Source organism: Pholcus phalangioides, unplaced genomic scaffold, assembly GCF_987345545.1.
Source record: "Pholcus phalangioides strain wild (caught in Gottingen) unplaced genomic scaffold, Ppha-v1.0 ptg000003l_1, whole genome shotgun sequence".
Classification (NCBI taxonomy): Eukaryota; Metazoa; Arthropoda; class Arachnida; order Araneae; family Pholcidae; genus Pholcus; species Pholcus phalangioides.
In genome coordinates this window covers 51,608,067-51,620,685 of record NW_028301596.1, presented here as the reverse complement: position 1 = coordinate 51,620,685, position 12,619 = coordinate 51,608,067, and the positions used below count along the sequence as shown (strand labels likewise).

General features: G+C 36.1%; 1 protein-coding gene across 1 annotated transcript in view; it reads right to left on the bottom strand.

The window, feature by feature from the left end:
- LOC149088788 (paired mesoderm homeobox protein 2B-like) overlaps positions 1 to 10,657 on the bottom strand; it is a 73,702-nt gene extending 63,045 nt beyond the window's left edge. Inside the window, exon 1 of the mRNA XM_089253111.1 lies at positions 9,944 to 10,657. Within this exon, the coding sequence (XP_089109237.1) occupies positions 9,944 to 10,217 (274 nt within the window). The 5' untranslated portion in view covers positions 10,218 to 10,657. The remainder of the gene's footprint in view (positions 1 to 9,943) is intronic.
- Positions 10,658 to 12,619: the final 1,962 nt, after the last annotated feature.

Sequence of the window (12,619 nt, the reverse complement as noted above, 5' to 3'; positions counted from 1 at the left end):
ATGGTTACTTCAATAACTTGTTATAGTTACCTTTTAGTTACTTATATACAAAAGTTAAATTTTAGCCTTTCCTGACGATTTAGTTCTGCTATTTTTTCTGACAGAATTTGATGATCAATATTTAAAATCCTTGATATTCAACCTTTGACCTTTGAAGACCGGACACACCCCGCTTCCCATCTCGGAGAGATATCGAAGCGTTCCCGAAGGATGGGTGTATCCGGAAAGTTTTATTAAAAACAACGTAACATGACCCAACTCAGACGAAGGCAGCTAAAAATAAAATAAATTACATAAAAGTTGATCGTCAACCTGAAGTCATATAACAAATGAATAAAATCTAGGCAATCAACGCCAATGAGCAATCAAAATTATAAACGGGATTATAAGATGGTGGTTTATAGCCGTCCATCCCATAAGAATCTAGTAATCGTCAGTTGATCGAATGATTGCCGATTATCTTGGAATATAAAATTTCGAATCACGGTGAATTAGTCGCAGTGTTATTCAACCGCTGGTCCACGAAACTGTACAGGTCCATGGGAATTTCCTGTCAGTTTGCGAAACATTTCACCAAATTCTTAAAGCCACTAGAGGGTTGAGAGGAATAATACATAATAATGAGAGATCTGGGTAGTTTGACTTTCAAAACTATGTGAGTTGGTAGGTCAGTATTTCCAGTCAGGTTCCAATAGCGTCTGTCCAGCTTGTAAGCAACTTGGGTTCGCCCATTATCTGCTAATTTGGACGGCTATTGAGTCAAAGCGTGGAAAAATGCGCCTTTAAAATGATATAATACTTTACCGCATACCAGCTCCGGTCATATATCGCCATACTGCAAGTAGGAAATGAAGGCGGCATCTATCGGTGGTCGCCCCCAGGTTCGGTAGGTATAAAACTTGTTTATTTTTATGCTGCTCACCGGTGTAAATTTTGAGCGCCAAAATATCGGTTACCATATTTTTATGTTCGCCACAAAATCATTTTTTACGAGCATTAACAAACATAAAAATATAGTAACTAATATTTTGCCGCATAAAACTTACACCGGTATACAGTACAAAAACGGAAATTTTCGACATTATAGCAGAAATTGTCAATTTTAACGACCCGCTCACTTGGTTTAAAACAAACATTCAATTTTAATTCGAGAATTATAACAGATAGTTTCATTTCTATTCAATAGGTTGCAGCAGAAATCACAGCTCAATGTTTTTTTTTTTTGTTTGTGCATGCATGAAAGTAAAGTTTGAAACTCTCTATAAATCAAAAGATTAGGAAATTTTTCACGACTAGTAGAAAAATTTGCTGACCATACAGTTTTAAAAACCGGCCGATAGTTTAAAAGTGCACGTTTGATTTTGACAAAAATTACGTCAGATGAACTCTGGTAAGATCTTCTACTTAGTTAAAGTTTTAAAAAAATGATTGTCTATCTTCTCCGACATAAGCCTAGAAGAGAAGACGTGGTCCAGGACCTGGCCTGGCCACGGCGGAGGGCTCACCCGAGCCACCAAGCGAGTAGATAAGAAGACGTGGACCTGGCGCCTGGCCACAGAAAACAACGAAGGGCTCAATTTTATAAAACAGTAATTTTTAATTGAAATTTTTTTAAATCTGTATCTACTTTTCTTTTTAATGTGTTTTATATTCACGAACTGTACTATATATGTATAATAAAGCACCCGACACCGCCCAGTCCCCTTCATCCGGGGCGATGGCTAAAATTTACTAATGTCGATAGAGCCTGGGTGGTTGGTGCACGGTATGAAATGTGAAAATGTTGGACATTTTTTCAACTTTGATAAAATAAAGAGACCTTTTTTTTCCCTGAAATGTACAAAAGAAAGGCTGAGATGTAATAGAGATTAGATTATTAGACCTGACAACAAGACTCAACACCTTGTAATAAAAGCTATTACTACCAGACCCATACATACATAAACCTCATAAACATTCCTCTGAGGAATTTGTAATAAATTGGCGCACGCCGGAAAATGCTGTGCATATGTTGTGCAGAAGGGGTGTGCAACAGGTGCCACCCCCTTGGTTTGCGAAACCCTGTACTTACTAGAAGTGAAAAAATATACATACAGTATATCAGAGTGTTCGATAATGCACATACAGATGCGTGTTTCACGCATAAAAATTCAATCTCACTGTTTCCAAATTTCGTTGAGGAATGAAATACTCCTTCAAATTTTAGGTAATTTTTTAATAGACTTATTTTTTCTATGTTTTTCATTAAAAAAATACCCATGAAAATTTTGGAGAGGAGTGCAATTACTCTCGTTAATTATTTTTTCGCATAACACTGCTGAAAATCACATTTTTTTCTTAGTAAACAAGGTGTGTTCTGAGCTTCAATTGGTTTGATTCCGGAGTTTTCATCAATTCTGAAATTATTTTTTTATGAATTTTAGAATTATTTCTTTCATAAGTTCTGCATTTCAATGAACTGTGAAATTATTTCTTCTTAATTCGGAACTTTCATCAATTCTGGGACCTCTTTCTCATTAATTCTAGATTTTTATCAAAATTCTGAGATTTTCCTCTCATTAATTCTAGATTTTCATCAATTCTGGGATTTCTTTCTCATTAATTCTAGATTTCTTTCTCATTAATTCTAGATTTCTTTCTCATTAATTCTAGATTTCTTTCTCATTAATTCTAGATTTTTATCAAAATTCTGGGATTTTCCTCCCATTAATTCTAGATTTTTATCAAAATTCTGGGATTTTCCTCCCATTAATTCTAGATTTTTATCAAAATTCTGGGATTTTCCTCTCATTAATTCTAGATTTTCATCAATTCTGGGATTTCTTTCTCATTAATTCTAGATTTCTTTCTCATTAATTCTAGATTTCTTTCTCATTAATTCTAGATTTCTTTCTCATTAATTCTAGATTTTTATCAAAATTCTGGGATTTTCCTCCCATTAATTCTCGATTTTTATCAAAATTCTGAGATTTTCCTCTCATTAATTCTAGATTTTCATCAATTCTGGGATTTCTTTCTCATTAATTCTAGATTTCTTTCTCATTAATTCTAGATTTTTATCAAAATTCTGGGATTTTCCTCCCATTAATTCTAGATTTTTATCAAAATTCTGGGATTTTCCTCCCATTAATTCTAGATTTCTTTCTCATTAATTCTAGATTTTTATCAAAATTCTGGGATTTTCCTCCCATTAATTCTAGATTTTTATCAAAATTCTGGGATTTTCCTCCCATTAATTCTAGATTTTTATCAAAATTCTGGGATTTTCCTCCCATTAATTCTAGATTTTTATCAAAATTCTGGGATTTTCCTCTCATTAATTCTAGATTTTCATCAATTCTGGGATTTCTTCTTTAATTAATTATGAATTTACCTAAATTCTGAGATTTTTTCTTTCATTAATTCTGAATTTTCATTGTTGAGCACATATTTTCCGGCATTCCTGTATGTTCTGTGACAATGCAATGAATCTTTGGATGCCCGATTCCCCTCCCCCACAAAATAAAATCGGGCTAAGTGGCCCCGAAATTATTTTCGCACCGGGCCCAACTTCTGATAAGGGCGGCTTAACATAAAGATAATTCTCAAGCTAACAAATTATCCGATAGCAGAAATTAATCCAATGGAAACTAGCATAAGGTTCAGAAAATTGAATTTAATCCAAGGAAATATGTATTGTTTATTATCACCTACTTCCCAAATTATTAATCAATATTCTCGAAAAATTTTAAGGACATCGAAGTGTCGTGTTTACTAAGCTCCATGCTCAAATATCCAATAAAACTATACCATAAACATGAGATTTTTTTCAGTTTTTTTGGGTCTAAAGGGAATGATTACCATCACGGTCTACTGTTATTTTTGTTTTTTTGAGTTAACCAATGGATCGATATCATTTGTGCTGGTCGCAGGGGTCTAGAAAAAACTTCATTCAAATTCAATCAATATATTAAGTCATACTTGTTATTTAATAAAACTTCATTGTATAATTTCCATATATAATAAAATATTTCGCATAACAGTTGTATTATTATCGATTTTATCCAAATAATGAAATCATCGTAATTATAGTCTCAAAAATGACAAACTTCGGATATATTAATAACTGTATGGTATTAATTCTGATACTAATTCCATCATTTGCCATATCAGACTCTTTACAGACAATTGCATCACCTACCAAGCAGTGCACAAAGAATCCGACCAAGCATCTCTCCAAAATAAACTCAATAGTATCGGAATATATAATATATAGTATCATAATAACATAATATGGTATATATAACGTAGTATCGGAATGGTGCTCGTCCTGGCAATTACCCCTTAATTCTTCAAAAACAGATTTTACGAAAATTACTCGCAAAAGACTTCCATCTCGATTCTTCCTACACTATCAATAACTCTTTAAACACCGAAGTTTATAATTATAAATATCTGGGTGTAATTATTTCTGCCGCCTTCCGTTGGAATCTCCATGTTCATTACGTCTTTCATAAGTGCCTCCAAAAAAACTCTTTTCTCTTCGTCGAAACCTCAAAAACTCCACCGGTCACCTCGGACATCTCTGCTTCCAAACCTACATCCTTCTTGTACTCTCATAATGCCTATGAAATCTGGGACCCCCCATACTCTCTCCAATATAGACAAATTAGAATCTATTCAAAATAAATCCACACTCTTCATTCTTAACTGTCGGTCATCCTCCGTCACTGAACTCAAGCGCCAACTCAATACGCAGCCGCTTTTCACCCGTGGAGATATCTCTCGATTAACTTTCCGTTTTAAAATCCTTCGTGGCTATTTTCGTATCGACACAATAATACATATTCATACAAATACAACGCCACAACAGGGGAAATGTCCAACGACGTGGCGAATACTTTTCGAATAGAATTAAACATTCACAAAAATTGAAACCCATCTTTGCATCCACAGATTGTTTCAAATTTGGTTTCTTTCCTCGAACAATAACAGATTGGAACAACCTCCAGTCAAACATTATTGATTGTACAGTTCCTGATTTCCTTTGTAACATCAATCGTCTTCTCTGTCAAACTTCACCACCTCATTCCCTTGTATAGGCCTCGGCCAAGCAATATTGTATAAATAATTATTAGGATCCAGTGTCATCCGAAAATATAATTTTGAAGAGTAATTTCACTTCTCTCCAAACTTTTAAGTTTTATAGATAATTTTGTAAAAAAAGTAGGTTTTTTTTTTGTACATATGAAAAGCAGAGAAATAAACCTATTGAAAAAACACTTAAAATTCGAAAAACTATTTTCACTGCCCAACGAAATTTGGAGGACTAAAATTGGATTTTGATGCTTGAATTACACACCTACATGCGTAGGTGATGATCACCTACATGAATCACCGTTTCAATAGCGAAAGCTGGTAGATAATAAATTCAGAATTTACTAAATCTGTTACAGTAGAACCTCTCGATAACGGACACCCGTGTTATAAAAAAAAATTCCGTTAACGTGAATTGTCCGCCAATGAGGAGGTACGATATTCAGTGTAACCTCGTATGAACGACTTTCACATTTATACTACGTTTGGCCTTGGTCGCAACTGGTTCCTACATTTTACAGTTAAAATGTATATGTTATTATAAAAGTGATACATACACACACAACGGTGGTTAAGCATAATCACTAGCCGTCTCAATAAAGAAAGTTTGATTAAATTTCACCACATTTATCACTTTTACCGGCAATTATGTATAATTCCCATATAAAGTTGGACTGATAAATATGAAAAAATTATGTCCTTACCCGTTTTCTCTTCATTGAACCAATTAATAACTTTCATGTTTGTCGGTCCCTTACATGATACGTGCACTGCACATATTTTGTAATAAAAATTAAAATAAGTGTGAAGAAGGTAAAAAAATTCATATCAACATTACCAGCCTTGTAATGTTGGCTTTATTCACACTTACCAACAAACGAAATGAATATTACCATGCGAATTCACCATTACGTGGATCATAGTTATGTTCAGTTAATTAAGTAATTGATTGACGATTAATCATATTCACCTTGAACGTATATAATCTTAGTTCGAATATGATAAATTCTCTGTTTATGACCAAAAAATTAAGAAATTAGAATTTGGAAAAAAAAATTAGAGTTTGCCTGATTTTACCGTCCGCTTTCGAGAGTGTCCGCTGACGGGGAGCGAAACATATTAAAGCCCTATTCCATGAAACCGGCGGATCAGAAAAGTGTCCGTTAACGTTAGGTGTCCGTAATGGAAGGTTCTACTGCATTCACGTAAAAATCACAAAAAATGAATATTAAAATAATAATTCCCGAAACAAAATTGAAATTTTTAATGTTTGTCGGTTAATCGAAACTTTTCCCGGGGGGATATCTCTCTCTCTCGAGATAGATAGATAGATAGAAAAACCTCCTTCGATGAAAATTTCCAAGAATTCACGGAGCTGTGGTGATAAATGTCCATCGACACGTCCATGTCAATGGCAAAGAGATAAAGAAGGTCAGTTGAGGCGGAAAAATGGAGGTCTCGTGAGAGTTTTCTCGGTTATGTCCTTTCAAACAGCTTCACAGTTCATTCTTCAAAAAAAAAACCATAAGAAAAGAATAAGATCTCCTCAAGAATTTTCTTCACCAAGCAAAAACAAAGAATAAGAAACCGCTCGATATCGAACAGATCACGTCCGGAGATTTCTCCTGACCAGAGGAGAAAAAAAAAAGGGATAAATAAAAGAGACTTCTCCTAGGAATTTTTTCCCCAAAGAAAGAAAAAGAGCCCACGTTCCTCGAAAATTATCTCACAAATACTTTAGCTAATCTTTAGTTTTATAAGAAGTATTTTCTTAACGGCTGGAATTTATATATCGATTTTTGTTTTTAATTTAGTACGTGTGTAAAATATTCATTTTTTCTTTTTTTTTCGTTGAAGAATGATAAATGTTTTCAATGTTCTCTTCTTTGATATTGATTTGTCACGAATTCACTCGTGAGTTTAGTATGAAACAAAAATGATCTACTTATACAAAATTGATTTTATTTGTGTGAGTGTGGCTGCTCTCTATGCAGATCCTCAATTTTCGACCGATCACAGTCGAATTTTGCATATAAATACGAAGCAGTACCCGACTTGAATAATAGGATACTTTCAAAGTATGTCAGAGCTGGGCAAATGCCCGGAATGGGCGAAAAGGTGACGGCCGGCAATGGTTTTTGGGCCCCAGCAATGACTTTTGGAATGTTTACTTTAGTTTGGGTTTTCTTTCGAACGATGCTTTTCAGACACGTTTACTCTTTTACGATGGTTTATCACTACTTTGATGCTCCCAGTATATGGAGAAAACCCGGGCACCCGCCAGGTATTTTTCTTAGTATAAGATATTTTTGGAGGAAGTCTGATCAGTTTCTATCAAACGCATTTATTTTCGAAATATGAGCATTGAGGGGAAAATGTGTTTGTAGCTTTGGTTAACGCCGGTAGACCAATCTGGTCAATTTACCATTACTTTTTACCTGCGAGAATTTCATCTTACACATGTAAAGCAATTCAAAAAATATTTCAACGCATCAAAATACGATTTTAGACGTGAAGTTAAATTTAATATGTATGTAGTTTGAAAAAAATATGGATTTTTAAATTAATATATGATGACCTCTCTCTCTCTCTCTCTCTCTCTCTCTCTCTTTACAACTAGTATATTAAAATTTATTTCATCAGTTTCTTAGTTTAAATGTTTGACCCTCTAAGTGATTTTAGCGTTCTTACACGACCCAGAAAAGTGTTTCTAGGCGAAAAATGACTCGCAAGCCGAAAAGTTTGTGCATCCCGTTGGTACTGGTCTAATATATTCCTCATGTAACATCCGGCCATTTTTACGGGTCTATTTTCAGCATGCTTGAACCAAAGACTAAATCTATACTCCACCATAAAAACTTTAAAATAAGGAAGAAGTTATAGTTCCTATATCCGCTCAGATTAACGGTTAATGTAACCGATTATTAATAAAGAAAAGTTTTGTGGTCATTTAGTTTTCCTAAAATTATACATCAATCCAAAATTTTTGATTTCAGAATAATCTGACGAAAATTTATGTTTAATTCCTCTATTAGTACATAATGAATCCTCTCATAAATCAAATGCAACATAAAAAAAAGGGTAAATTGATCATTGGGCTTTCTTTTTGAATTTTCCAAGAATTTCCTACAAATCCAGAAATATTATGTGTAGTAAAACCATCATAAGCCCATTGATATCCACCCATTGAGGTGCCTATAGTAAATATGATTAAGGATTGATTTATTGGGATTGGATTGTCAATAACATGAAACCAAAAGTTTGATATTTTGTATTCTATAATTTTCCCTCTGAGCCTCTATATTACTCCTAACTTCTCTAAATTTTAGGGCGCTGTTTCCTATCCAGTTATTTCTCAGCCTCGCCTCAAATCCAGAACCGAAATTGCTGTCCATGCCTATACCAAGTAATTGAGGGGCAAAAGAGAAACCCACATATGACGGGGTTACAGTCTGAGTGGTGTAATAACATTTTCAACAATTCTGACTCAAGTCCAGAAATGCAATTTAGCAGTTCTAAAATGTTGAAAAAAAAGTCTCAGCTCCAATAGTTCGCTATTAGATAGTGAAAATCACGAAATTTTTAACATGGGACTTCCAAAAATTTGAGTAAAACCATCTTATTCTCAAAATGAAGATTAATCTACTTACATCACTCAGACTTTAACCCCCCCCCCCTTCATAGGAATATTATAGCCAAAATATTTGGTCAAGCATGTGGTATCAAGCCATAATCCGTATTATACTGACTTCATGATTATCCACACATATCCGGATATAATCCATTCCAATAAAAAAGGAAAAAATCCAAATCACACGGAATTTTCGGATACATTCACACACGAAGTTATCCACAGCACTCATGTCCAAGCTTTTGAAGACCACTAAGGGAATGCAAGAGAGCAGAAAAGCCCAACCACAGGTACATCGAAAATACCCGAGCTAAAAGCAAGATACCCCCCCCCCTTTCCACCACAATCTCGTCCTCTTTTTTTCCTATTCCCCCCCCCCCATTCAAAGATGTATATGTATCCCACACTCTTAGACCCCCCTGCTCATGATCAAATTTGTGCCCGGAAAATGGGCTTTGCCCATGCGAAGGGATACGTATATGCCTTCTCATTTTCCTTCTGCCTTTTTACCCTCTTCTCCAGCACTTATACTACCAACCAACCAATTCCAGCACATACACCACCAACGAACTGTCTACTAACTTGGTTAAGGCGCTAGGATTGAGCTCTAAGGAAGAAAAATGACGCATTGGAGGCAAGGAGCGAAGAAATATGAAACCTCGCATTCCACGCATTCCACCGCCACCACCCCGCGTGGAGGCAAGCAATGTTAGTGCACTGAAGAAAAAGCATATATACACATACACATATATATACAAGAGGAAAACCTTTCGGGTGTGGGGGGGGGACCTCTACCTCCGTCCCCCTTCTTTTCCAAGACACTGCCTGGTTTCTAAATAGATAAGCAGCAGTTAGGAGAGGGGAGGAAGCTGGAAAAAGAGCGAGGCCCGCGCGCCACACCAAAGGCTACAAAAGGCTACCACGGAAAATCAGGTTAGTTGCAATTCTAAATGTGTGTGTGTGTTCTGGTTTATTCAAGCAATCGACCTGCAAGTGCAACACTATCAAATTATTTAATTTTGACCTTCCCTGTGTGTACCCACCTCCTGTGCCCTCCTACCCGGGAATCCTCCCTTTCGGCTCCTTCCTACACACAGGCACGCATTTTCCCCTCACTTTTCTCTTCTCTTTCGTACTAAAGCTAACTCACTTTCAGTCTCTCTCGCTCTCCTCCCACTGCGCGTTAACCCGGTTATCTCCTTTTCTAGGATGGTTTATATGGCTTGTATTACTTACTCTGCAAGGCCATTCCTGCCGTGGAGAACACCGACGAAGGTGGTTGGTCGTGTCGTGGCCTCACCATGCCACAAGGAGGAGGTCCGACGGCTGTAGGTCCACCGAAAGATCTTGGTACCCCGGCGGTGCTGTTATACCTGTAGGCCGAGGTCATCTGGCTGCAAGATCCAAGGTCGGCGTACGAACATGGCAGCTGGCAACTCGGTAAGTCCATGGCGCTGAGAGAACACGCACTCGGGTCGAAAGCCGGTTGGTTCAGATAAGGATAGTCCATGGTTTTTTGTATTTTTTTAGAATGTTCTCGTCTCCTGTTGCTTCAAAGGCGTGTAACAATCTGTGCCGTTGTCGTCGGAATATAACTCCAAATTTCCAAACAAACGGTTTTTTTTTTGTTTTTGGTGTTTCCCGTGCTTTCTTGCTTGTAGTCTCGAGTCTCCGACTTCCAACACTGAAACTGACAGGGTAATTTTTGGAGGAACCGGCGTTGAAAGTGTGTTTTCCACCTCACTTCGCTTTTTCCGCTCGTCCTCTCTATCTGGATGGTGTAGTGTGTAGTTCTGTTGTGTTGTGTGTGTGTGTGTGAAGAGTAGTAGAGAGAGAGATCTCTCTTGCTCTCTCTTACTCTCTCTCTCTCTCTCTCTCTAGAGTTCTAGAGGAAAAGAGAGCGTGTGTGTGTGTGTGTGTGGAGAGAGCACAGTGTAGAGAAAGTAAAGGGAGAGAAAAGATATCTGGTGGTAGGATGATCGAGCGGCTCTGAATGAAGCTGGAATTGGTCCGGGAGATACGTGAGGAAGGGACGAGGGTTAGAGGACTGAAGATATAGAGGTGAGTGTTCAATCCCGTGTTGGGAAAGGAGGGTAAAAAGCTTGTGCTGTGTGTGTACAGTGTACTCTGGATAGAGAGAGAGAGAGAGTGAGCGACCAGTGGTGGGAGGACATGTACAGTCGCTCCGCCTCGTGTGACTATTCCGCCAATGGCCCTCGCGACCGTTAATCGAATTAAAATTTACCTCCCTCCGTCTCTCTCTCTCTCTCTCTCTCTTTGCTCTTGGGCATCCACTGAAGATGGTGAAGGGATGGATATAGAATAAAGAATGGTTTCCTCCATCCTTTTGTATTGCTGCTGCTGCTGTTGTTGTTCGCCCTCTCTTTATTTTATTTTTTTTTTTTTGCCTCTTCTCATCCTTGTATTTGATGCATCCAGCTTTTTGGAGAAATTTCCCTGCTCATTTAGCTAAAAGCTTGTCGGTGGCTTGTTATGTTTATAAACCCATCGTGCAATGCTAGACGCCGTTTATTAAGGATGATATGAGATGGATATATACGTATATGCATACATACATAAAAAAAATATTGTGGGGGGGGGGGGGATAAGGCGAAAAGAGCAATGGGGAGAGATGATGGTTGGGCATGGGCATGGGCATATCTTAGTCTCAATTACTCTTTCGCACTTGTTGTCTTGCTGTTGGTAGAAGTGGATATTTCTTTTGTCTTGTGTGAAGGGAAAAGACAATCTAAAGTGTTCCTTAATGAAGATGCCTGGATTGTCTTTTTCATGTTTTTGTTTTTTTTATTATATATTCATTAATCCCTGGAAGTAATGTCTGGATGCTCTTTATAGTTGTTTTTTGAATTAAAATTTTTAGAACAAAAAAAAAGTTAGTTGATTGGAGTTATATATGCGTGTGTTGTAGAAAGATATTGAGAAGTTCCTTAATTACTGGATATTTTTCATCTCGAATGTCCTTCAAGGGAAATATTTACACTTTTCTTTCCGATTTTGATGATGAAGCAGTTTTTGTCCCGATGGATTTTTAGTTAATTTTCTATTATCAGGAATTAATTTCTGTTTTCAACGTTCAGAATAAACCTGAAAATATTTTGAAAATATTTGAGTAAGAGAATGTTTCTACATTTTTTTGTTTCTGGCTTTTTTTCCCCGATGGGTTCTTTACTTTAACTTTTAGTCAATTTGTTATTATCAGGCTTCAGAATCAATAGATGAGTTCCTATTTGCGAGGAAAGGAAAATATTTTTAATTTTGTTCCAGTTTTTGATAATGAATCCCGATGGATACTTTATTTAAACTTTTTCAAGTTAACTTTTCATCATCATGAACAAGTTTCTATTTTCAAGGCTCGGAATAAACCTGGAAATATATTTATTGGAAATATTTGAATAAGAAAAATATTTCTAATTTTTTGGTTTCTGGTTTTTGTCCAGATGGATTCTGGGCTTCAATTTTTTTTTCAATTATCAGGCTTCGGAATCACTGGATGAGTTTCTGTTTTCAAAGTTCAAAATAATCCTAGGAACATAGTAATTGAAAATATTAAAATATTAAAATATTTATTCCTTTCTTTCTAGTTTTATTATTTACTTCAATTTCTCTTTTTAGTTAATTTGAGGTGAGGATGACGTTCCCACGAATCAGAGTTCGCTATGTCACTGACGTCATCCCACGTCAGAAAGTAATGCCTCGATGTTTTTTATAATTGTTTTTGAATTAAAGTTTTAGGGAAAACACTTAGTTGATTGGAGTAAAGATATATTGAGAAGTTCCTTAATTACCGGATATATTTCATCTCGAATGTACTTTAAGAAAAATATTCCCACTCTTTTTCCCGGTTTCGATGAAGTTTTTATCCTGCTGGATTCTTTGTTTTAATTTTTCTTT